At 43.6% G+C, this 25,653-nt stretch overlaps 2 protein-coding genes across 2 annotated transcripts in view; both read right to left on the reverse strand.

Moving 5' to 3' along the window:
• Positions 1-3,137, reverse strand: part of Axdnd1 (axonemal dynein light chain domain containing 1) — a 75,433-nt gene extending 72,296 nt beyond the window's left edge. The window contains exons 1-3 of the mRNA XM_075989549.1: positions 3,041-3,137; positions 1,931-2,103; positions 1,167-1,270 (exon numbers count right to left, since the gene is read on the reverse strand). Of these exons, the coding sequence (XP_075845664.1) occupies positions 1,167-1,270; positions 1,931-2,103; positions 3,041-3,137 (374 nt within the window). The remainder of the gene's footprint in view (positions 1-1,166; positions 1,271-1,930; positions 2,104-3,040) is intronic.
• A 5,516-nt stretch (positions 3,138-8,653) lies between these two features.
• Positions 8,654-25,653, reverse strand: part of Soat1 (sterol O-acyltransferase 1) — a 53,280-nt gene continuing 36,280 nt past the window's right edge. Inside the window, exons 6-16 of the mRNA XM_075988317.1 lie at positions 24,674-24,781; positions 23,325-23,607; positions 22,280-22,358; positions 21,540-21,621; positions 21,120-21,165; positions 19,735-19,864; positions 18,085-18,182; positions 16,417-16,515; positions 14,241-14,376; positions 13,430-13,575; positions 8,654-11,621 (exon numbers count right to left, since the gene is read on the reverse strand). Coding sequence (XP_075844432.1) covers positions 11,565-11,621; positions 13,430-13,575; positions 14,241-14,376; positions 16,417-16,515; positions 18,085-18,182; positions 19,735-19,864; positions 21,120-21,165; positions 21,540-21,621; positions 22,280-22,358; positions 23,325-23,607; positions 24,674-24,781 — 1,264 coding nt within the window. The 3' untranslated portion in view covers positions 8,654-11,564. The remainder of the gene's footprint in view (positions 11,622-13,429; positions 13,576-14,240; positions 14,377-16,416; positions 16,516-18,084; positions 18,183-19,734; positions 19,865-21,119; positions 21,166-21,539; positions 21,622-22,279; positions 22,359-23,324; positions 23,608-24,673; positions 24,782-25,653) is intronic.

Genomic DNA, 25,653 nt, shown 5'->3' on the forward strand with positions numbered 1-25,653 from the left:
GGGGGTACTGAGATCTGTATTCATGGGTTCTGAGGTTACAGTGAGAATGGGGGTTGGGTTCTAGGACGACAGTGAGGATGAGGGTGCTGAGATCTGCATTCATGGGTTCTGGGGTGACAGTGAGGATGGGGGTACTGAGATCTGTATTCATGGGTTCTGGGGTAACAGTGAGGATGGGGGTACTGAGATCTGTATTCATGGGTTCTGGGGTGACAGTGAGGATGGGGGTGCTGAGATCTGTATTCATGGGGTAACAGTGAGGATGGGGGTGCTGAGATCTGTATTCACAAGTTCTGGGGTGACAGTGAGGATAGGGGTACTGAGATCTGTATTCGTGGGTTCTGGGGTGACAGTGAGATTTGGAGGTGCTGCTACTTGATGGCCACAGTTTAAGAACTTCTGCTCGGAAGTGCCAGTTTACCACCACACGCAGATATGACTAGCATTTATTGTTTTATATCATTCCCAGAAATACTCTGTCAAATTGTGTTCCATGAAGATTGTGCCTTATTCATCTGAAAGTATTTTCCATTTATCAAAATCTCTCTGCATGCCTTGCTTACATGCCATGATCATACAGCAGTTTATCCGCACGTAAGTGTGTAGGATATTTGATCTTATTGAAATTACTTTTCTCATGGGTGAAAAGGGATGGATAGAGTTGCTCAGTTTTAGGTGCATTTAGGAGTACAGAAAAGCAGACACGAGAGGACGGTGATCAGAGCATCTCAAACCACAACTCGATGTTTAAGTGTGAATGCAGGAAGAAATACACAAATGCAAGCCAAAAAGAAAAAAGAAAAGAAAGAACCAGACATGGAAGAAGTCTCAGTGGATAACGGATCTTGATACCAAAACTGACGGCCTGAGTTTAACCTGCAGGACCCGGATGTGGAAGGAGAGAACCGATTCCTACAAACTGTCCTCTGATCTTACACGTGGGACATGGCAAATATGCACACTTACATACAATACATAAATACAAAATGTATGGCCAGAATTCATAGCTACTGTACTGATAATAACCATACATATATCCTTTCAGAATTATCACTTACCAACGATACTGCAGTTTCACAATCCATTCCGCCCCCTCCCCAGACTCCCATTCAAATGAAAAAATAATTCTATCTATCTTAATATATCCCACTCTCTTCCTTCTTTACCTTCCAGCTCCGGTTAGGGAAACAGGATGATCAATCAGATATTTTAATTTATTCCTTCGAACAGGGTGCTGCCAGACACGGTCTACAATGCGCGGAAGAGCACCCTGTGGGGGAAAAAACACAAACGTCCAGCAGAGGGCACTCTAGTCAAAGAAACGTTACCAATTTAACTCTACATCAAGGGCATTTGGATGCTTTACTGAGGAGCGGAACTCTTGATTCAAGAACATGTCGAAAGGCAAATTAGAATATTAAGAGAGCATCAATAATATGCTTGGTAAATTTACATAAAGTAGGTTAAGAGAAATAATCAAACAATGGAAACATTTGCTCAAAAGTTCTGAAGCTTTTTTACTTTGGTTGTTTCTGGTTTGGTTCTTTTAGTTTTGTTTCTTGAGACAGGATCTCATTTGGGTAGCCCAGTCTCACCTGGAACTCATGATAATCCTCCTGCTTCAGCCTCTGATGTTGGATTTGTCAGTGCCAGCCACCATGTTCAGCAAGATCTAAATTTTCTAGTTGGCAAGACGTCTCAGCAGCTGAAAGAGCTGGCAATCTGATGACCTGTGTTTCTCCCCAGAACCCATGGTGGAAAGAGAGAACCAACTACTCCTACTCGTACATGAACTAATAATTAAAAATAAATAAATCTGAATTTTAAAAGAGCATCTGAAATATATAACGTATGCTCACCAAACACTTAATAAAGTGAATTTTTAAAAAAAGATAATGACCCCAAACATTCTAGGCATGTGTATACGCACCTTTGGGGCTTTAAGTTTCTTAGAAGGCAATAAGTTTTCAGGACATGGACCAGCATTGGCTGCATAGTTCAGAGAGAGTAGGACTTCCTCGGGGATGAATTCATTCGGAAGGGAAGGAGGAAGGGGTTTGAGATGGTCCAGCATGACTTTTCTCTCCTTTAGCTCAGGAAGTCCTAAGAAAGAGGAAAGAAAAACTCTCAAGTGGAGTGTCCTGGGGAGTTGGTGCTCCCCCACCTGCCTTACCATGTGTGTTCCTAACAGGAGGAGCGCTTCCAGCGGGCAGGCACGCAACAGAGACTCCTTAAAGCGCAGAAGAGCATCCAGTGCACAGAAAGGTGGAGAAGGAGAGGAAGCAGCGTATGCGACCATGAAGAGAGACACAAATAAGATGACTGGGCTACAGAGCGAGCATACAGCCAGCCTGGACAGTTGAGCGAGACTCCCGTTCGTAGAAAGTGAATAGGGAGCCAGCTCAGGGCAGAGTCCTTGCTTAGTGTATTTAAGTCCCTGGCTTGAATCATCTGTACCTCCTAAATAGTAAAAGGCTTGATGGAACTGTAGCTAAATATAAATAACAAAGCAAACAAAACCCCCTAAGTGACAGGAAGACTGGTGGAAATTTCAGTCTCAGAGTAGGGATGAATGATGTCTGTACTTGATCCGGATCCTAGTACAAGTCCACATTTACCATATAAAGTCTCATCTCACTATGGAACTCTTAACTGTTGTGGAACTCACTCGGTAGGGCAGGCTGGCCTCAAATTCACAGAGATTCACCTTCCTCTGCCTCCCCAGAGCTGGGATTAAAGGCATCAGCCACAAAGCCCCGCATCAAGGATGAAAATTTTAAGAATTCTCAGAAAAAGTCTTGAATCTTATACAAATAGCCATACAGTATTAAGCTGTGTTTATCTTATCCACATTGTTCCCTTAAAGTCAGAGAGCAAGGAGCCAAACAGGCGTTGTTTCAGACAGCTGTTAGTATTTAAACGAAGATGAAAGAGAATTCTGATTTGGTAACAGCCAGGTTGTCTGACGAGAAGGGGAGAATGGATTGCGAATTCTGCCAGTAGCCATGATGGCTCTGTCCACAGCATCGCTCAAGTTTACCTTTGGTCTCCTCCTTGACTAGAGAAAGTTTTGACTGTTTGACCTCAGATGTTGACGGGGAGTTCAGCGAAGTTCCGGATGCTTTTTGGAGAGACATAATAAACTATTTTTCCAGAAAATTAGTTCAGAAACAAATCAAAATCGTGCTGGGAACTTTAGGCTCCCCGTGGTTCTGTAGGCAAAACAAGGAAAATGAACAAAGAGACCCCTTGCGGGTTTATGCTCAGATTGGAATTCGGAATTCATCTAGCATGATTTCCCTTCTTTGTTCTCTCCGACGACCCGACGTGACAGAGAGGGGTATGGATGGGTCAGAGTCAAGGCCTAGCCCCGAAAAGTCAGGGTCCGCTGCCCTACAGACGGCAGGCGAGCGGGCCAGCGCGGCCCAGCTCCACGGGCTCGAGTGAGGCAGGGCTCCCACGGTCCCTTCAGCAGAGACCTGTGGACACTGACATCCGCAGCTGTACCCACAAATTGTGTTTCCCGCCAGGCCTCGGTCGGTAGGCTCTTTCCTGGAACGCTCTGCGTCGTCATGGCAACGCAGGACCCCGTGTCCTAGCAACCTGTGGTCCGGGCTGCCTCCGGCGGCGCCGTCAAAAGAAAAGACAAATCGAACAATCGCTACACTATCTAGCTGTTTCTGTGTGATCTTAGTCGTGCGTCGTAACAATAAGGAAAACAAATACTTAATCTGGTTGCTGTCTCGGAATGGGACAGTCTCTAGTGGCCGCGCTTCCGGCTGTGGACTGCGCAAGCGCAGGCCCAGCTGGCCTCCGAGCTCCCTTAGACTGCCCTGTGGCCCTGTCCTTAGAAGGCTGTAGTGGGTGTGGTTTCCGTCCTTGTAACCGGCTTTATTGTTTTGCGTATTTTTTACAAATATCCCCGGTGGCTTCAAACTCAAAGAGATCCTCCTGCCTCTGCCTTCCAATTGTTGGGATTAAAGGCGTGCGCCACTACGCCAGGCCCTACCAGTTCATTTTTATAGCATGTTGACAGGGATTTCATATTCATCTTGGGTGCTCAGATATTAGCCTGCAAATCTCCCTGCAGGAGTCCGTGAGTGGAAAGTGGACTAGCATCTGTATCTAATGTAGTTTTATTAAAACATGGAGATTTAAATTAGCACCCTTTTTTTTTTTTAATGAAAGGAGTTGGCTGCATAGGCGGGGTTGAAAACCCTCCTGCCTCCACCTGGAGTACTAGGGTCACAGGCATGCACCGCCACACATGGATTAATTTGGAACTTTCCAGAAGTGATACTTTTTAGTATCTAGGAAATTTAATTACGGCTTAACTAAACACTTCTCAAGGGAATTGGTAGCTTGGGGCTCTAAAATTGAAACGTCTCATATCGTCTAGATGTTGGCTGTAGTGAAGTCCGTGCATGTGTATGAGTGTGCGTGACAAAGCTCAGGAACAAAGCCAGAGCCTTGTGCGTGCTAAGAGCTCCAGCACTTAGCTCCACCTCCAGTTCTAACTCTAGTCCTTTATCATTACTCCGCTCTCACCTGATGCGCCTACAGGGAGAGATAGCTTAGCTTCAGTGCCCATCCTAAAAACTTAGAATAATTACCTTACTCACTCGGGCTCCTACCAGAAGCAACAGTGAGCAGCCGTGCCGACCTTGAATATGGATCCCACGAGAGCTTTCTCTCGGTAAATTTACAAACTAGATGCGCAAACTTGGTTGAGTTCAAATGGACCCTAAACTTCCACAACTTGGTTCCCCCACCTCCTCCCACCCCATGGTGTTTCTTTCTTGCCTCTCTGCATGGCAATGGATAGCCATGCACACTTAAATTTCTGAAGCGACTTCTCCCATCCCACTCCCTCGCACTACAGAAATAGGTGGGGACAGTTGGGCCGTAGAGAGTGAGTAGAGTGACTGTGTGCCTGGTGCTCCCATAGGGGCTTCGCTGGGAGAATATTCGGATGTCAACTGCTGATCCTGACGCGCTCCAACAGTCAGCGTTCTCTGGATGAGCACACTCGTGCTGCAACAGCAGGGACAGGATGGGCAGTCGGTGAAGAACAGACTGCTGTGGAGGCTGGCAAGAGCCAGTGCCGCCAGGTCCAGTTTGACAGTTCAGGAATCTCAGCACTTGTGAGGCTGAGATCTGGGCTGCAGAAACTGTCTCAACCCCCAGCTCTATTCACCTCCCCAAAAGGAATGACCACAGTAGAGAGAACGCTAGAATCAATGCCACTGAAAATGCAAATCAGGCCCCGTTTATTTATCTGTGACCTATAACATCGCTCCCTCCCTTAGTCTAGGTAAGAAAGCCCTGCCCAGTTTTTTGCTCCTTCGGCTACGGTTGGCATAGAAAGCTGCCAGCAACTAGGATGAAGGGCACTTGAAACATGAGATGATGAGTGCATGGGAGCTATTTGGACTACAGAGCTAGGGTATAATGTTTGCTAGCTGTTTACAGGGGTCTCTCTGGGTAACAGCTCGAGCTGTCAACTAGCTCTTGCAGACCAGGCTGGCCTCAAACTCACAGAGATCCACCTGCCTCCCTTCCCAAGTGCTGGGATTAAAGGCGTGCGCCACCACTGCCAGGCTCCTCACCTCCTTTTGAGACAAAAGTTCTCGCTAAATTACCCTGGCTAACTTAGAACTCATAGTAAACTAAGCTAGTCTTGAACCTGCAACCATTTGTTGTCCTCTTTTTAAACTGTTGCTGCCTTTTTTCTTTTCTTTTTCCTTTTTTTTCTTCTGTTTTCCGAGATAGGGTTTCTCTGTGTAGCTTTGGAGCCTATCCTGGAACTCACTCTGTAAAATCAGGCTGTCCTTGAACTCACAGAGAACCACCTGCCTTTTAATCTGCAGCTGTCCAGTCAGCAACTGCAACTCCACCGCTCTCAGCTCTCAGCGGGAGGTTAGTCCTGAGAGCCGCTGCAGCCTGAGGGAATTGTTTCCTCGGGCACCAACTCTTTCAAAGCTACAAAGGGAGTTTATCTAAATCTCTGTCCCTCTAAAGAACTCAGGATTCAAAGGTTGAGTCCTGCTCTTGAGAGACTGAAGAGCAGCAGCTCACCTCGCCTCCCAGTACTCTCCAGAAAACCTCATGCTGCTCCGTCCTCCTTAAAAATCCCTCTCCACCCGACTCCTCCCCACCATTTGACCACAGGTGAATGTTATTTAATCAAACACCTTTGCATCAGTAGACAAATATTACCAAGCCGGCACAGAAGTAACACACCTTAAGATAATATTCTCCTGCTTCTGTCTGAGTGACGGCCCAGGCCTGCTAGTTTACCCTTTTCTACCCGTGGTGCTGAGGAGGCTCTAAAGCATCATGGCTACCAGTCTAAGAATGTCATAAAGGTTTTTTTGTTGCTTTTCGAGACAGGGTTTCTCTGTGCATCTTTAGAGCCTGTCCTGGAACTAGCTCTGGAGGCCATGCTGGGCTTGACCTTACAGAGATCAGCCTGACTCTGCCTCCCGAGTGCTGGGATTAAAGGCATGCGCCACCACTGCCCAGTTTATGTTTGGTTTTATAGATTTACTTTTACTTCTTTTAGGTTATGTGCATGCAAGGGTTCCCAGAGTGCAGAAGGAATCAGGTTCTCTACACATGCAAATACTACACACCGAAGGGTCTCTCTAAATATATTTATTTACCACATTCTTCACATATGCAGTATTTTGCCATTTTGGATATGAACACAAAATTTAAGGAATTTTCAGAGAAATGTGAACAATACATTTTAAACAAATTCATTATGCCAGTCATTGAAGATCTGCAGGAAGAGGTAATCAAAATTCAAAGAAAAAAGCAAATAATGTAACCAGAAGCTATCTTTAATCTCTCTCTCTCTCTCTCTCTCTCTCTCTCTCTCTCTCTCTCTCTCTCTCTCTCTCTCACACACACACACACACACACACACACACACACACACACACACACACACACACGAAGATTATAAGGCAAGTTTCCTGCCGGGGCTGGCGCTCTGCAGCGATCCTATGAGCTAGCCATCTTTCCCATCATACAGAGGAGGAAGACAGCTCTGTCCCGGGTCACTTTGCTGTGCCTGGGTCTCTGAACCCACAGTCCATGCTTCAGTCACCTCCCGACTGGCTCTCAATCTGGGACAGGAGAAAACCACCCTACCAACGGAACAACCCTAAGTAGATGCATTGTGTCTGTTTGTGTGATGGGGCTTGAGACAGGATCACTGGTCTTCAACTTCAGCTGGTTGTGTAGCCTGGAATAACCTGGAATTCCGATCCTCTTCTCCTACCTCTCTAGAGCTGAGTTTTTCTTTTCTTTTTTGAGCAAACATAACGTTTATTAAGGAAAGGTGAGAAAGAACTCATGAATGGGAATTCCTCCAAGCAGGGATACCTCTAACTAATGTCTGAAAACTATGTCACACAGGTTCAAACCATCACTATCAGTTTTGTTACCACAGCCACATGACTGCAGCTCAGTGGTTCTCAGCCTTTCTAATGCTGTGACCCTTTAAAACAGTTCACCATGTTGTGGTGACCCCAACCATAAAATCTCATTGCATGGTGGTTCATGCTTTTAAACCCAGCACTCAGGAGGCAGAGGCAGGTGGATCTCTATGAGTTCAAGGCTAACTTGGTCTACAAAGTAAGTTCCAGGACAGTCAAGGCTACACAGAGAAACCCTGTCTCGAAACAAAAAACAATAAATTATTTTGTTGCTACTTCATAACTGTAATTTTGCTACTGTTACGAAGCATAACCTAAGTATCTGTGCTTTCCAATGGTCGTAGGTGACCCTGGGAAAGAGCTGTTCTGCCACCCAGCGGTCATGACCCACAGGTTGAGAACTGCTCTTTAGCTTTACCCCCTCCCACAAACATGAAATTGGACTTGCCTCAAAATTTCTTATACTTTGCAAAACAGATCTTTTTTTTTAATGAGCTCTCTTGGCAACAAATAAATAAACACCATCTTTTAAGGTTATATAGACCAAGTGAGTGATTTTCAAGTATATATGACTTGCCCAGGAAGCCTGTAATAGTTCATTTTTAGGCAATAATTTTAGAGTTTCAAAACAAGTTATGTATCCTAAATGAATTAGTTTTATAACAATCTGTTTGCAAATACAGATTATTTCTAGGTTGTACTTTTTTTTTTTTTTTTTTTGGCTTTTCAAGCAGGATTTCTTTGTCTAACAGCTCTGGCTGTCCTGGAACTCACTTTGTAGACCAGGCTGGACTCAAACTCAGAGATACATCTGTGTCTGAAGTACTGCGATCAAAGGCCTGCACTAACACCACCCAGTTATATGCTTTGGAGCCTGTCCTGGAACTAGCTCTTGTAGACCAGGCTGGCCTCAAACTCACAGAGATCCGCCTGCCTCTGCCTCCCGAGTGCTGGGATTAAAGGCGTGCGCCACCACTGTCCAGCTTACATTGTACTTTCTTAACCTGACAACATCACCAACTTTTACCCCAAAAATAACAGAAACAGTCATACATTTTTTTCCACTGCCAAATATTGCAGCTACTGACAAGAGCAGCCCCAACCAGGTGTGGTAGCACACACCTTTAATCCCACCACTGGGAAGGCAGATACCTGAGTTCCAGGATAGCTATGTAGAGAAACCATGTGCAAAACAAAACAACAAAAAGCAAGGTCATGATGTTTTACTTAAATTTTAACATGAGGCAAATAACATTATCCAGGCAATTTTAATATATTAATCCACCACCTAAAAAAAAAAAAACCTAAACCCTCCCCCTCTATCTAGGATTGAGAATAAAAACATCCAATACAGAGGTAGGAAAAGACGAAAACAGACATCTAAATGCAAAGTCAAAATTGCTCATAAAGTGGTTCTCTTGTATGGTCACTTAATGGTCATTTAATTCAAGCTTCGAGGAAATAAATACATCCCTTATTTTGTAGACAGTCTCATTCTGAACTGAGAACAGTTTCCACCCATTGGCACAATAAAGGAACCTGCTTGGAACACACCATTAGCAAGAAATCTGGGTTTTATTTTCTTTTTAAAGGGTTCATACAGTAATCTGAAGACAAGGGTACTGCTAAGGCAACCAACAAAGTGGCCACATGGCTGCCAAGCCAATCTTCTTTCAGAGCACCCGCCTCCTCAAGGGGTCTGGACTTTTGAAGTCTAAGACAATCTTACAGTTCTAAGTGGTTTGCAGTCCTACACACATGCTGATCACCTAAAATCTTGGTAGGAAACACATCCCTAAGGAAAGGCCTTGTTGGGTGGGGCAGCACATGCTTGTAAACTCCGGCACCTGAGGAGGCTGAGGCAGGGGCATATGAGGTCCATCACAGCTTGGGCTGCAGAAAAAGACCTTGTCTCAAAAAGAGTGGGTGAGGGGGAAGAGCAACCCTGACTGGTCCAACAATTGCAAACTTCAATACTGCTACAGAGTAACACGCTTTTCTGAAAATGCGCACACAGCACTTCCCAGAATGGGGCACCCTGAAATCCCATCCCCCTGCTGCAGAAGACTAGTTTATGAGCAACTTTCAGACCATTTCTGTTCTTTCATTACATTCAAAATGCAATTACACATAGAAGAGACTTAGTTTATCCAGTAGTGGTGCACACCTTTAATCCCAACACTTGGGAGACAGAGGCAGGTGGATCTCTGCGAGTTCAATTCCAGCCTGGTCTACAGAGTGAGTTCCAGGACAGCAAGAGCTGTTACACAGAAAAACCCTATCTCAAAACACAAAACAAAACAAAAGAAAAAAGAAAAATTGAGAGAGTGACTGGCTCACTTCACTCTTTAAGACACAGGCAGAACTTAGTAGGCTCCATTCACAGCGTATGATTCAGGGGGTAATGACTCTGGGACAATACTGACCACTCGTTTGGGAACAGAAAGAAACTGAGTCTGCTGAAGGTAGAGCTGAATTCAGAGCCAGCCTCTGAACACAGCAGGTGCAGAAGCAGGAGACATACACGTGGCCCACATCAAGAGTGATCATCAAGGAACTCTCCATTATCTTTTTGTGAGACTCAAAATGATTTTTAAAACCACTCTGAAAACACTTCATAAAACTGTACAGAGAGTTGCCAGGATACCAGCAAAGACTCAAATGGCTGTGCCATGAACAATCCATGTGCTAGCACCTTATAAGGCTCATTTCTTTGGGCAGGAGACTGAACTGCAGTTCTGTGACACGCCTTCCAATGTGCAGTCCTCACACACAATACCCATGCACACAAGCACAGTGGGTCCTTCCGCCACACCGGGAATGGGCACTGCAGAACGTGGAAATGTCACATAACGAGTACATGTCCTTACAAATGATCATACAGCAATTTATTTAATCTAAAAATATACTGTTAAAGTATAATGATGGGACAGATGCTTCAGAAGCCAGCTTCTGGATCCTTAGTAGACATTTAGTATTAATAGAGAGATTAATACTTCCATTATGGACTCACTAGTCTATACAACAAGGAAAGTTCCTAGTTATTAGACAAGAAAGCAACTGTACCAAAAGAATACTTCTAAACAACTTAACAGTTAAAAGAAAAATCTTCAGGTGTGGTGGTATCTTCTTCGATCCTAGCACTTGGGAGCAGGAGGACAGGGATTCAAGGTCAGCTAGGCTACAGAGTAAGTTCAAGACCAGCCTGGGCTACATAGCAAGTTCAAGACTAACCTGGGCTATATAGCAAGACCTTACCTCTAAAAAGAAAGAAAGAAAAAAAACAACATCAATAAAATCTCCTACAGAACTTCTGAAAGCATAAATAAAACACATGGCCAGCTCATTGAATCTGTTTTAAAATGACTTCTCAAGTTTTGAAAGGAAATATATTTTCCCTTCATACTTTGGACCCTTAAATTTGTACCAGCATTGAAGGTGAAAGACTGCTAATTTTTTCAAAAACAAAATCAAAGTTTATACAGAAAAAAAAAAAGAGTAGACCAGAACTTTCAGAAAAATACAACATGGGGACTGGGGTGTGGCTCAGTGTGCTGCCCTGGGCAAGGCCCTGGATTCTATTCCCAGCACAGAGACAAAGCAAAGCCAAAAGCAACAAAAGATGTGAGCAGAAAGCATTACAAGATTATCTTTGGGAAATAGGTATTTTCTCTCTTTCTATTAGAAATAACATTTATTTCTTCCCAATTGCACAGTTAACTAGCTGATCTCCTAAAAGTGTGCATGATAGAAAAAAAACCTTCAAAGCCAGAGGCACTGAAATGATTTCTTCCTAAGTGTTTTTGGCTAATTCATGGCCAAGATGTGTTTAGTCTCTGGTTGGACAGAATCAAGGAAATAAACAGATAAAACTACCAAAGCCTGAGCTGACATAACCCCACATGACCTCAGCTATTGGTCCTCCTTCTCCCCAAAAGGAAACAAACCAAAAAAAACCACGAAGTGACTCAAGGCCAGTTTCAGGTCAGTCATCAGGAGAGGCTGGAGCGGTCCAAACAACGTGGAAAGACATATGCAGTGACCGCTGACGACGACTGGCCGGGGATCAGGAAGAATATCCATTCCTCGTTGGCAAGAACGGAGGCAGAGTCCAGGCTTCTAAAACACGTACCGACAAGTCCAGGAACGCGGCCGGACATAATCCAGAAATGTGGGCTAAGATGGGAGAAGCAACAGAAGAATGGTCCACGTATGACCACAGTTCATGTGAACGAGGTCTGGGGCAGGTAACAGCTGGATGCTACACATTGACCTCTTTAAACTGCCCCCGCACTTCACTGCCCTTTAAGGGTTGAGAAACTCCCTGTTTCAAAAGATGTTGAGATGTTTTCTATCAATGGCGCCAATTAATTCAACTGAGAATTTCTGTAAAGAGTCCACTCCACTCCATAGACCATGGATCATATGGTAAGGAGGCACCGTGTCTCTTAACATCCTGATACCTTATTTTAGCAAAATTCAGTTTAAAATCTATAACTAGAGGTAGGATTAGGATAATAAAGCATGAGCATATGACTAAAACATGGGGTCTTAAATTAGTGATCCACTTCAATAATATCAAGTACTTTACAAGTTCCAAACAGGGAAGATGGAACAAGAGTTCACAGTTTCCATGGCAAGTACAGCATCCAAACTGAATCTCAGCAGAGGAATAAAATCTGACCTGTGGGACCTGAGAGTAAAGTATAAAGAACAGCATGACAGGGCAAAGGCCTGGACAGGAAGTGAGGAGGAGGAATAGGGCTGTGTGACAGAAGACAGCGTACACAGAGGTGCACGGAAGACTCTTAACTCCGTGTGGGTATCTGTGCTCAGTTACGGTTCCTGGGAGAAATACCCAGGAAAGACATATCAAGAGGGAATCTCAGCCACGTGCAAATGGAGTTAGTCACCTATAGGCTAAAAAACAAAACCTGAACTAACCACAGGGGAAAGAATGAAGAGATTGGTAAAATCAAAGGAAATCCAGTCCCAGACATCAGTGTTGTCTGACATTCTTTAGAAGAGCTTATAACTTTTGGAGGGACAGAGATAAAAAAATATCCCTGTTTCAGATGAAGGATGCATGTGTCCTTGGGAAAAGTCTGGAGATACAAAATCACAGCGAGGTAAAGAAAGAAGAAAATTAAGAACCGGGGAGCTAAATGAGGAAAGGCAAAGGAATGAGCTGTTCAAGGGAACAGTCAGACTGGGAGGTAATGGATGCTCATGTTCTGCCTCCCTCCTTTCGACTCAGCCTCATGCTCTCCACTACCACACACCCTTTGTATTAAGTGCCCTTTACATCAGGGGATAACTAATACCACCCCCTTACATCAGGGGTAACTAATACCACCCCCTTACATCAAGAGTAACTAATACCACCCCCCCTTACATCAAGGGTAACTAATACCACCCCCTTACATCAGGGGATAACTAATACCACCCCCCCTTACATCAGGGGATAACTAATACCACCCCCCCTTGCATCAGGGGATAACTAATAACACCCCCTTACATCAGGGGTAACTAATACCACCCCCTTACATCAGGAGATAACTAATACCACCCCCTTACATCAGGGGATAACTAATACCACCCCCTTACATCAGGGGTAACTAATACCACCCCCTTACATCAGGGGATAACTAATACCACCCCCTTACATCAGGGGATAACTAATACCACCCCCTTACATCAGGGGTAACTAATACCACCCCCTTACATCAGGAGATAACTAATACCACCCCCTTACATCAGGGGATAACTAATACCATCCCCTTACATCAGGGGTAACTAATACCACCCCCTTACATCAGGGGATAACTGATACCACCCCCTTACATCAGGGGATAACTAATACCACCCCCTTACATCAGGGGTGACTAATACCACACCCCCTTACATCAGGAGTAACTAATACCACTCCTCAGCCCCATCCCCCTTACATCAGGGGTGACACCCAAGCTGGACAAGCAACTCACATTCTTCAGAGGACAGTGCTGGCGGGCATACCATTCTTGAGAATAGAAGCACAGAATGACTCCATGGCCCAGGAAAAGAGAAGCCCATACCATAATGTTCCAGATCGGCCTTTTCCGGCTGTCGTTGACAATGAAATTAAAAGCCACTGAAGTTAGAAAGAGAAAATACGGTTATCAAAACAGTCCACCAGGGATTAGGGCTCAGATACAGACCTGCGGCTGACTGCCAGCAGTGAGTACCAATCATTCATAGGCATCTTTCTTTCATCCTGTTCACTTACTCTACAAGTAAATGATGCTCAACTAAAAACACATGAAAAATACATTTCATGGAGTTTTTTGGGTTTTTTTTTTTTTTTTTTTTTGAGACAGAGTTTCTCTATAGCTTTAGAGCCTGTTCTGGATCTTGTTCTGTAGATCAAGTTGGCCTCAAACTCACAAAGATCTGCTTGTCTCTGCCTCCCAAGTGCTGGGATTAAAGGTGTGTACCACCAATGCTGGCCTCATGCCAGGAATCTTATGGATTCCTCTCCAGACACTCAAACATGAAACTGTTTTCAGGAGGTGCACAGTGACAGTGTTTGTGATTGGTCCTCAAGAGGCCACCTATTTCACACCCTCCCTCCAGTGTGTAAACACCTGCAGACACAACTGCACTGAATTACTCCATCAGTGTTCTGACCCTGGCTAACAGGCTGCCTTGAAATGGTATGACCACCTAGCTTCTCTAAAGTGACGTCATAGTTTCCTTCCCGTTTCGCTGTCTCTGTTAGTGCAGCAGCCAGTACCCAGAGCAGGCCACATCACTCACTTCCAAAGAACATGAAGAGGACAAAGAGCACTGGGTAGAAATAGCTCAAGCAGACAGCAAGGGCGTATTCATGCACGACCGCAGACAAGGCGAAGACAGCCAACATGGCGGCAGACTTGAACCTCTTCGAGAAAAACTAAGGTACAAAGAAAATATCCAAGAGTTAGTAACTTCAAAAATAAACAGTAAGCATGAACGATAAGAGATGATTACCACGCACTAAAGGCACCTACTTAGTTATATTTGACTTTCTAAGCCTATACCTTAGGTTAATCCAAATCTATTAAAAATAATTACAAAAACATGCTCAATGTTCTAGTTTGGATATGAAGTGTTGCCTAAAGGCTCATGAGTTGAGGGCCTGGTCTCCAGGTTGTGATGCTATTCTGAAAAGCTCGAGAAACACTGTTGAGCCAGGTTCGTGTACTGCAGGCTAGTCTTGAACTCTTGATCATTTTGCCTCCACCTTCCAAGTGCTCACGTGACCATACCAGGTTCAAATTTCATCTGTCAGAGGGACGCCGTATAAAACACTGGGCAAGCACCCCTTCCAGAACGAAGATTTAAAAAAAAAAAAAAGACTTGCCTCAGCCCAACATGAGTGAGAGAACTCAGTCTGACACATGCCTGTTTCCTTAGCCGGCAGTCTCTGAGGCAGATGACACACTCTTGCTTAACAATGAGAACTGCTTCAGTCACCAGTGTTAACGAGAAGTACAAGCTATACTTAGTTACTGAGTACATTATGCTCCAAAACACAGCTTATATAATAGTCGATAAAAATTCACAGTAGCTCTCTACTTTTAACAAACAAATCCAAGTGAAAGTGGGTGTGGTGGGCTGAGGAGAGGGGATATCTGCTGGTCTACAAAGGGAGAAGGGGGGCGCAGGTGAAGAGTAAGAGAATGCCATTGGGGGTGAGGGAGGGGGGTTAGCTAGAAGATTATTTGTGGACAATGAGATTCCTAAAGGTCCTTGGTAGGTGGATCACTTCTGTTCCTACACAGATTTCTTTTTTTTTTTTTCTTTTTCTTTTCTTTCTGGTTTTTTGAGACAGGGTTTCTCTTTGGCTTTGGAGCCTGTCCTGGAACTAGCTCTAGTAGACCAGGCTGGCCTTGAACTCACAGAGATCCGCCTGCGGCCTGCCTCTACCTCTGGAGTGCTGGGATTAAAGGCATGCACTACTACCTCCAGGCTTCCTACACAGATTTCTAAGAATTGTAACTCTGTAGCCAGGTAGTGAAGTTCAGAGAAAAGCATGATGTTGTCCTAGTGATATACATAACCGTTTCCATGCTCAGTAACATTCACAGAACACAGGTTTTTCTTTGTGGAAACTTTAAGAAAATGGAAAAGAAATTATAACACCTTCTTCAGTGGCGATTAAACACATCATTTCCCAGTTGTGCAACACTATTTAAACACAATTCTTTCATGCTTGCTTGGCTAGCTTTTCCACTTTGTTTTGAGAGAGGGTCTTACTGTGTAGCCCTTAGGATGTAGACCAGTGCTGCGGGGCAATGGTCTTGTATTGTTTTTAATAAAATGCTGATTGGCCAGTAGCCAGGCAGGAAGTATAGGCAGGGTGACCAGAATAGGAGAATTCTGGGAAGAGGAAAGGTTCAGTATGCTGTCATCACAGAGGAAGAAAGATGAGAACACCTCCCTGATAAAAGGTACCAAGCCATGTGGCTAACAGACAAGAATTAGGGGCTAATGTAAGTTACAAGAGTTAATAAGAAGCCTGAGCTAATAGGCCAATCAGTTTATAATTAATGTAGACTTCTGTGTGTTTCTTTGAGACTGAAAGGCTACAGGACCAGGTGGGACAGAAAACTCAGTCAACAGACCAGCCTGGCCTTGAACTCAGAGATCTACCTGCTTCTGTCTCCCAAGTGCTGGGAGGTGTGTGCCACCATGCTGGACTTTTTCATAAAGATTAACTTCTTGTATTTTTATGTGTATATGCATAGGCCACATGCATGCAGATACATGCAGAGGCCAGAGGAAGTTATCCAATCCCCTGGAACTGCAGTTGCATGTGGTTTTAAGTTGCCCAATGTGGGTTCTGTTCCCTGCAAGAGCAGCAAGCACTCACAGCAACCACTGAGCCATCTCTCCAGGCCCCTCAGAATCCCCATTTCTTACATAAAATCAACTAGGTCTTGCTGTTTACCCAGAGCAGGTCCTTGTATGCATAGTAGTAGAGCCAGTCGTGGACCACCACATTCCAGGTCCTGTAGTAGTTGGAGTATGACGTAGAGTTCCACCAGTCCTGAGAGAAAAGGAAAGGTATAAAGTCACACACACAGTTAATGCCCTGGCCATTTCCAAAGAGTATTGCCTGAAGGTCGTCATTATGATAAAAGTGTAAGCCCACACACTGATGCTAGAATCTCAAAAGGCATTTGAGCAGTTAGTAGTCAATACTAATGTATGTTAAAGCTAAACATGGCTTAAGACTCTGAGGGCATTTTGTCTCATTATCAAGTATGTTATGATGGAATACATAACACACAACCATTTATATCTAATGTTTGCCTCCGCAGCCATCAGTAAACTTCCTCTCTACCTTGTTAAACATAAGAGAACTGAGCACGCATGTGAACAGGCTGACTGGGACCAGGAAACATTTAATTATGAAGGGAGTGAGGTGGTGGTTTCTAATGTCCCTTTGTATTTCTTGCTCCCAATTTGAAGGTAAGACATTAATAGAATCAGACATCCAAAATCTGCCATCCACATTTATTGTCTTTGAGAAAGGAGTGGTGGAGATGAAGTCAGAACAATAAAACGTGACATGGCCAGCTTTAGAAGTCTAAGAATACCATTTGAAGCAGAAATAACATCTTTGGAAATGAAGGAAGCCATTTATTTCCCTTGGGAACCACTCAGCAGTTTTAAATGGGCTAACCTGCTGAGGCCACTTCATAAAACCCAGCAGCCATTTAAAAGGCCCAGTGAGGAGCTGGCATAACGCCCTCTGGTAAACAGTTCCTACCGCAATCACCAATACTCACAGGAGCCAACAGAGGCCATATGTTCTTTGTGGGGGTGGGAAGAAGAAAGGCCAAGACAAGCTTTTACTCTACTATAGCCCAGGCTGGCCTGGGATTCATGGTAATCCTCCTGCTTCAGCCTCCTGAGTGCTGAGTTGATGAGTATGTAACAGCAATCACTTGCTATCCAAAGGGAACAGGTGTCAGTAGGTTACTCTAACTATACATGTATCAGAATTTCAGACTTAACATTGGGGAGACTAGGAGAACAAAATTATCTCATGAAATTTGTGTCAAAAAGCTGGTAATACTGTCAACAAAGCTCAAGACTTAGCAATATGGAAATAAATGGAACGTGACAGCAGGCAGGCTAGCTCAGGAGGCCAAGCCTGACAGCACGACCCAAACACACATGCATTCGTGGTTCATGTGTGCCCTGACCCCCCCAAACACACATGCATTCGTGGTTCATGTGTGCCCTGACCCCCCAAACACACATGCATTCGTGGTTCATGTGTGCCCTGACCCCCCAAACACACATGCATTCGTGGTTCATGTGTGCCCCGATCCCCCAAACACACATGCATTCGTGGTTCATGTGTGCCCTGACCCCCCAATCCCAATAATTTCTTTTTCTAATTGATTAGAAATGCCAAGAATGGTGGTGCATGCCATTAATCCCAATACTCAGGAGGCAGAGGCAGACAAATCTCTATGAGTTCAAGGTCAGCCTGGTCTACACAGTGACTTCCAGGACAGTCACAGCTACACAGAGGAATCCTGTTTTAAATACAGATATTAGAGAGAAAACATAACATGAGAAGATGAGAGCAAGTATATAATACCTTATAAAACATCCTGTCACCAAAGCGTAACATCTCAGCAAAGGCATTGAGCCAGCAGTGCAAAAAGGCAAAAAACGTAAGGAACAGCATCAGCACCCCTGAAAACAAGAGCGACAATCTGAAGTCTTCTGAACCGCTTACAGCCAGCCACCATGAACAACACACAGTGTATTTTTACCTGGGATGCTGCCACAAAGCCTGCTGGTATCCAGGTCACTCACTCCAGAGGTGATATAGTAGTACACTTTGGAAAGCTAGGGGTTCTGTTGTTTTACTTTTTAAAAATGATAATTTATTTCTATGTTATTTTGACAGAAAATAGGTGATTCCAGCCTGTTTTAAAGAAATGCCTGGACATATAGCTGAACTTGGTACCCAAGACCTTTTAACTCTCCCTGGGTGCAAACACCACCTATGACAGGACTTCTGACATTCCAAGATATCCCAGGTCTTTCTATCTGTCCTTCTGTCAAAAATCCTTCCCATCACTTTTCTTCAGACAGTATTTTTTTTTTATTCTCCAGCATATTTCCAGTGCCCAATGCTGAAAGTCATCTCTAACACGAGAAACAAAGCCCCCAGACTGTTCTATGTACATGGTACTTTCACACTGTACTGGGAAATACTCATTGCATGCCCACCTATTTCATTCAAAAAAGATTCATACAGTGTTTGCTGGACAAGACAGGATAAACTAAAAGTGGCTGTAAAATATGATCCTTGGGGCTGGAAAGATCTCAGTGGTTAAGAGCAGAGACTGCTCTTCCAGAGGTTCCTGCACCCACGTGGTAGCTCACTACCGTCTGCGACTCCAGTCTCAGGGAATTCGATACCCTCTTCTGGTCTCCAAAGCTACTGCAAGCACACGGTAATCATACATTCAGGCAAACACTAACATGCAAAAAATAAAAATACATAAATAATCTTAAAATATGATCCTTAATCTCAAGGAGTTTGCAGTCAAGTGAGGTAAGTTTGTGTGTGTGTGTGTGTGTGTGTGTGTGTGTGTGTGTGTGTGTGTGCGTATCCTTGTCTAGGGACATCTAAAAAACAGGAAAGGGAGATGGTGACATCAGTAGTAAGCAGAGACCAGGCTAAGTCAAAGAAGCTCTGAAGCGCAAGCTCCCTGAAGTACAGAGTTTGTGTGTCTACAGCTGAGTCCTCAGCACTGGCACAGTGGGAACCTGCATGTTACCAGAAAAAAGCACATGGAGCGAATGAAACTAAGAGACAAGGCATGATGAAAAGAAGAAAGATAAGAAAGTAGCCAACTGAGACTTCAAAATGTGGCCAGTGCAACCTGTGTCTCCTAGAGGTCAGTCTGGAAAACAGCTAAACCACCTATCAAGAGGTTACTGGCAACTTTAGGTTTGGGTATTTGGTGGCCAGGTGAGAGTAGAGATTATAGAGAACCAAAGAGAAGAGGAAACACATAAATGTGGACATAACACTGCTGGAGGAAGCAGACTGAAGTGAGAAGTGAAACCAGGAGGGCTTTTCACTTCTGGAGCAGATGAAGAAGTGGTGGGAGGGTTTATTGGAGCTAAGTTCACAGGAAAAAGCAGGGAACTGAAGGTACCTAGAGGGCAGCTTCCTGCTGTCTTCCTGACTATATATATGGATGGACAAATTAAAGAGCACCCAGGTTACCTGGCAAGATGGAGTTAAATACACACAGGACCAGAACACGAGCGCTGAAGGGCTCCTGTTTAATATTCCGGAACAATGGGGCGCAGAGTCTCTCAAAGATGTAGTATACATAAAACAGGCAGCCAAAAACCTGGAACACACAAAGAAAACAATGACGGCTTCATAAAAAGAAGGAGGACATGTCTTCCTCCAAAGGAAATACACATACAACTAATGCTTACACATATTTCCTTAAACCCCAGTATATAGAGGATGGCCCCACTCCTTCAGAGAGATACTCAACCTCATTTCCACCATGACTTTTCCTAATAATTTACTAAATTACTTCTTTTTAGATCACATCTTGCTATGTAGCTCAAGCTGGATTCAAACTCAACAATCCTTCTGCCTCAGCATCCTGAGTACTGAGTTTATAGACACATGTTACCACACCTGACCCAAATCGCATTTTTAGAAGACTATGAAGAACCTGTTTATGAAGTCTGCAATAAAATAACTCATTTTACAACTGAGTATTTGGCTTAAATAGAATTTAAAATGGTAGTTTCTGGGATTTATGGTTCTCAAAATGAGTGAGGAAGAAATGGGGGGTTCAAAGCAAACACCCATGCATACAACACTACCCAGAAAAGGGAAAAGGAAATCTATCTAGGTTCTTACTAAAATAACCAAACAAAATTACCTTAATTTAAATACTCTCCTTTAATGGGCAAAGTACACACATTGCCTGCATTGGGGTAGCTTGAAAGGTTTAGCCTTAACAGAGCACATTCCTGAATTGCTTATGACATACTTTGCCACCTTTAGGTTTTGGAGACACTTCACTATAGTCAAGTCCTGGTTGATTACAGAATTCAAAACTCCTCCTCCAAGTGTTAAGGTCAAATGCATGAGTCACCACCCCTGGCTCAACATTTTAAATAGATTTTTTATTTTTATTTATTTTATTTTATTTTTTTTAAAAAAGGGCCAGCCATAATGACCACGCCTTTAATCCAGCACTTGGGAGGCAAAAGCCGGGAGACCTCTGTGAATTCGAGGTCAGCCTAGTCTATACAGAGTGTTCCAGGACAGTCAGAGCTACATAATAGAGAAATCCCATCTCAAAAAGATTTATGGGACTGAACAGATAGCTCAGCAGTTAAAAGCACTGGCTGCTCTTCCAGGACCCAGGTTCAATCCCCAGCACCCACATGGCAGCTCACACTTGTCTGTAACTCCAGTGTCAGGATTTCTGACACCCTCACACAGATATACATGTAGACAAAACAACAATGACCATAAAATAAAGCATATACTTTTTTAAAAGGCCCATTTTTAATAAATAAAAATCATAAAAAATAAAATGTACCAATCATCATGTTAAGCAGTCCTTAAAAAGTTACCTGTAAAAACTGCATAGCAACGTAACCCCATCTTACAGTAGGAGTCCTGAAAAGAAGAAAACCAGGTTCTCTGTAATAAGCAATGAACTATTTATATTCTGTCCTTTATCTACAATGTAAATAACCTAACGATGTTTTTCTACACAGAATCATTTATGGAATAATGGAATAGCTTAGCAGGACAGTGTGAGCTTAGCAGGCCACAAAGCCTTGAATTTGATCTCCAACTCCCCACCACCAAAAACTTAACACCAAAACCATAACAAAATTACATAATTCTATCAAGAATTAGAACCAGCCGCTAGAATGACCACTGAAGGCATTCAGTACTCTCTATAGCCCTGTATGAACTGCCCTCCTCCAAAGCTGTCCCCTCACTTGGAGCACCCCTGGGCTCCCGCACATCTCCCCCAAGGTTACCTCGGATAGCTGTCACGGTAAATAAGTGTAGGAGCAAACAGGAAGTACAGGTACTGGTTGACTGTGGGTACTGGAACTGTGCCTAAAAAAGGATTACAAGATCTTTGACTTCTCCCAGCAAACTAGAAGAACCGAAAAAGAAAGCAAGAACAGGGCTGGCCAGGCAGTGGTGGTGCACGCCTTTAATCCCAGCACTCACATTTGGGAGTCAGAGGCAGATGAACATCTGTAAGTTAAGGCCAGCCAGGACTGCACAGAGAAACCCTGTTGGAGGTGGGGTGGGGGGTTAGGAGGAGCAGGAGCAAGAGGAGGAGGAAGAAAACAAGAAGGAATAAGAGAAGAAGAACTGAGAAGAACAGCATGACCTCCTGGCTCCTGTTTTTCTTCCTGGTCTATTAAATGACTTGTTATTCATGCTATAACCCGGTACTGCCAATCTCTTTAAGCCATTACTGTGACTACGATAAAAACAGAGGGAAGCCACAATTTGCAAAGTAAGCAGACACAGGTGGAGTGAGGCTATGAACATTCCATTTACAGGAGTCTAAAGATACATTTTTTGCATTGTAGATAAAGGGACAAAACAAAACAGGAACAAAACAGGAACTAATGAGTCTTCCAAATCAATATGGATCCCATGCACAGAATAAAATATACTCTCTACAGAATACAATGTCATTCCAGCATGCAAAAAGATGAAATATCCCATCAATAGTCCTTTTAGGTGAAGAGTTACATACTTGATTTCTCCTTGGCTGCATTGAGTACTCTCGGCACATTCTCTCTGACGAACGAGTGGGCCTTCATTACCAAACGGATCTGCCAAAGGAGAGGGGCAGTCAATCCCAACACTGTCCAAAACTGCACTGGGTAACATTCACACAAAACTTAAATTTGCACATACCAACTCGTTAGCCTTTATAAAGGGGAAAAAAAAAAAAAACCTTGCAGAGAAAGATATATAATCTCTTCAATTATTTTGTATCTAACAGAAGTCTTGTTTATTAAAAAATATAATATTGAGAAGTTAAAAATCTGTTCAAGGGCTGGGCAGTGGTGGCACATGCCTTTAAACATAGCACTTGAAGAGGCAGAGGCAGATGGGTTTCTGTGAGTTCAAGGCCAGCCTGGTCTACAGAGTGAGTTCCAGAACAGCCAGGACTGTTTCACAAAGAAACCCTGTCATGAAAAAACCACAAAGAAAAAGTCTGTTCAAGGGCTGAGTGTAGCTCAGTGGTGGAGGTCCCGCCTGACTCTCTCCTGGCACTGCAAAGGAAAAGCTCAAACAATGTTCCTTTCCATTGGTCAACACAAGACAGAAACCCCCGGAGTGTAGGACAAACAAATTAAAATGTATGTCTCATTTCAACAAGAGTAGCTACATGAGGGCATGATGAGTTCAGCACTTCATCCAAAAACTTTTACAAAAAAATATTTCAAAACTTTTTTCAAAAATAGTTCCATATAACTTATTTCAGCTCCAGATAACTGAAGTAGAACAAATTCTTTAAAATGATATGACCCAGGTAAACACTTCAATTCTAAAGAATTGGCGGCATACCTGCAATCCCAGGATTTGGGAGCAGATGGCAGGAAAATTAGAAGTTAATTGGATATACAAGAGCCCCTGACTCAAAATCCCTTCAATTCCACAGATAATGGTATTAGATACATATAAACACATATCCAGTGCTTGCATCAGTTAATAAGAGCACCAGTACTGGATCATTGTTGTTCTTAGTTAAGTAGGCATAGCTTCATTCCGAGTGCCACTCAAATCCTTACCTGCTCAAGTATAACAATGAACCGGGAGGCTGGAGGCAGTGTATACGCTAGCACAACATATGTTGGGATAAAACCTAGGATTCCGAGCTGAAAGACTAAGAAGAAAAAGCCGTGGACAAGGGAATAGATCAGTGGATGAGAACTCTTGCTGTAGCCATGGGCCCAATGTTGGAACAGGAAATAGGGGATTGAGAGTGTAGACAGGAACATGGACCACCAAGTCCAAATAACAGTAGGCAGTTTGCCAAAGGCGTAGGCCAGGAGATTGAACTCAAGTACCAGCCTGTGGAGGGAGAAAAGTAAAAAGGAGTGAATGATTGATACGCAATGAACGTACAGAACTTAAAATGCTCTCTCTCACACACATATACACCCATAGCTTTCAACTTTTATAAATACTGCAACATTCACATACCAAGGTCACGGGTATCAACATGTCACGTGTCTTTATTACAGCTCTGCTCACAACAGCTAGGTTACTGACCAAACTAAGTGTCCATCAATGGAGGACACGTAAGGAAACGTGGTATGTATACACAATGAAATTTTTTTCAATCTAAAGAATGAAGTTTTATCATTTGTAGGAAAACAAGTGCAACTGGACATAATCTTATTAAGGGAATTATGTCAACCTCAGAAAAAGTTATTTATATTACATGTTTTCTATCATTTGTGGGTTCTAGACTTTAGGCACTAAAGATCGTGTATGTGCAGATGATAGGAAAGTAGAAGCAAACTGGGAAACAAAGGGGACTAAGAGGTGGGCAGCTACCATATGGGGAAAGTAAGATCAAGGAACACTATGTACTTGCACAAAAATGGCCTTTTGTAACCATGCATGAGAGAGAGAGAGAGAGAGAGAGAGAGAGAGAGAGAGAGAGAGAGAGAGAGAGAGAGAGAGGAGAGAGAGGAGAGAGAGAGAGAGAGAGAGAGAGAGAGAGAGAGAGAGAGAGAGAGAGAGAGGAGAGAGAGAGAGAGAGAGGAGAGAGAGAGAGAACAAGAGAGCAAGCAAGCATTTTAAGAGCCGTGAGTATAGTTCGGCTGTTGAGAATCACAGCATGGTTGACCAGGAGCAGCAGTATAGACTTGTCTTCCAAGCACTTGGAGGGTTGGGGGAGAGGAAGATCAAGAGTTCAAGGTCACCTTCAGCCATATAGCACACCTGAGTCTAGCTGGACTACTTCCTCAGGAAAAAAAAATTGATGATGACATTGATGAGTGACCGAACTTTTTCTTCTAGTTTTAGGAGAAGAAACTCATCACTAATGCAGCTGTCCTGGAATTATTTTAAGCAAATGAGAATAGTCATTTCACACATCCGCTGGCCAGACACCCGCCTGCCTTCTTACCTTCCTTCATCAATGTAATCTACCACGAGCGTGCTGAGGATGAAGAGGATGAGGAGAGCAATGAACATGTGGTAGATCGTTCTGATGTGGTCCACTTCAAACAGTTCACTGCAAATGTAGGTCAAGCAAATCATGAGTTAATCATCTATATTTAATTTTAAAGTACCGCACAACAATGATACTTTTTAAAGCAGTTTACAAGATGTTCAATCTACTCTTTGAGAAATCACTTTAAAAACTCAAAAGAGCACAGTATAAACCTGAAATATACAGAAATTAAGTGATACAATCAAGATAAAAAAAGCGGGTTCTTAAACTTTCTTTCCAAAATAGGATACTGATTCACGGAACACAGCATGGCTACCCCAGAGCAGCAGTCTCCGTCTAGGAAACCCACCGGGAGCTGTTTTCTGTGTGGGCAAACGCGGGCAGCCAGAAAGGAGGGACACAGGCTCTATTCCAAGTCTCTGGAGCCAAGAGGCCAGCTTTAAAACTTTACAAAATCTGTGTTCCTTTGTGACGATGGCAGCCAGCTACCTACCGCCCACCAACTTAAACCTTAACCAGCGCTGTTTACTTTTTGCTGGCCTGCAGTCCTTCAGACTGGCTGTTTGCCTTTTAGCAGAAAAACCCTCTGGGTGACTCTTCCTCAGTCAGCATCTTCTCTATCCAACTGGCTCTGTATGGGAAGTATGTGCGGCTTCTAAATGACTTTGAAGGATCTAAAATATTCTTAAGCCTCTGCATAATGGCTCTTCAAATTCTAACAAAAGCCCAGCTAAGCCATTTCTTTGGTCACATTTCTATTTTTTAAGTTCAAGTCTAATTTATTTATTTATTTATCTCTTTGTTTATTTATGGTTTTTCAAGGCAGGGTTTCACTCTAGCTTTGGAGCCTGTCCTGGAACTAGCTCTTGTAGACCAGGCTGGCCTCGAACTCACAGAGATCCGCCTGTCATGCACTACCACCACCCACTAAA

The sequence above is a fragment of the Microtus pennsylvanicus genome, chromosome 10, assembly GCF_037038515.1.
Source record: "Microtus pennsylvanicus isolate mMicPen1 chromosome 10, mMicPen1.hap1, whole genome shotgun sequence".
Taxonomy (NCBI): Eukaryota; Metazoa; Chordata; class Mammalia; order Rodentia; family Cricetidae; genus Microtus; species Microtus pennsylvanicus.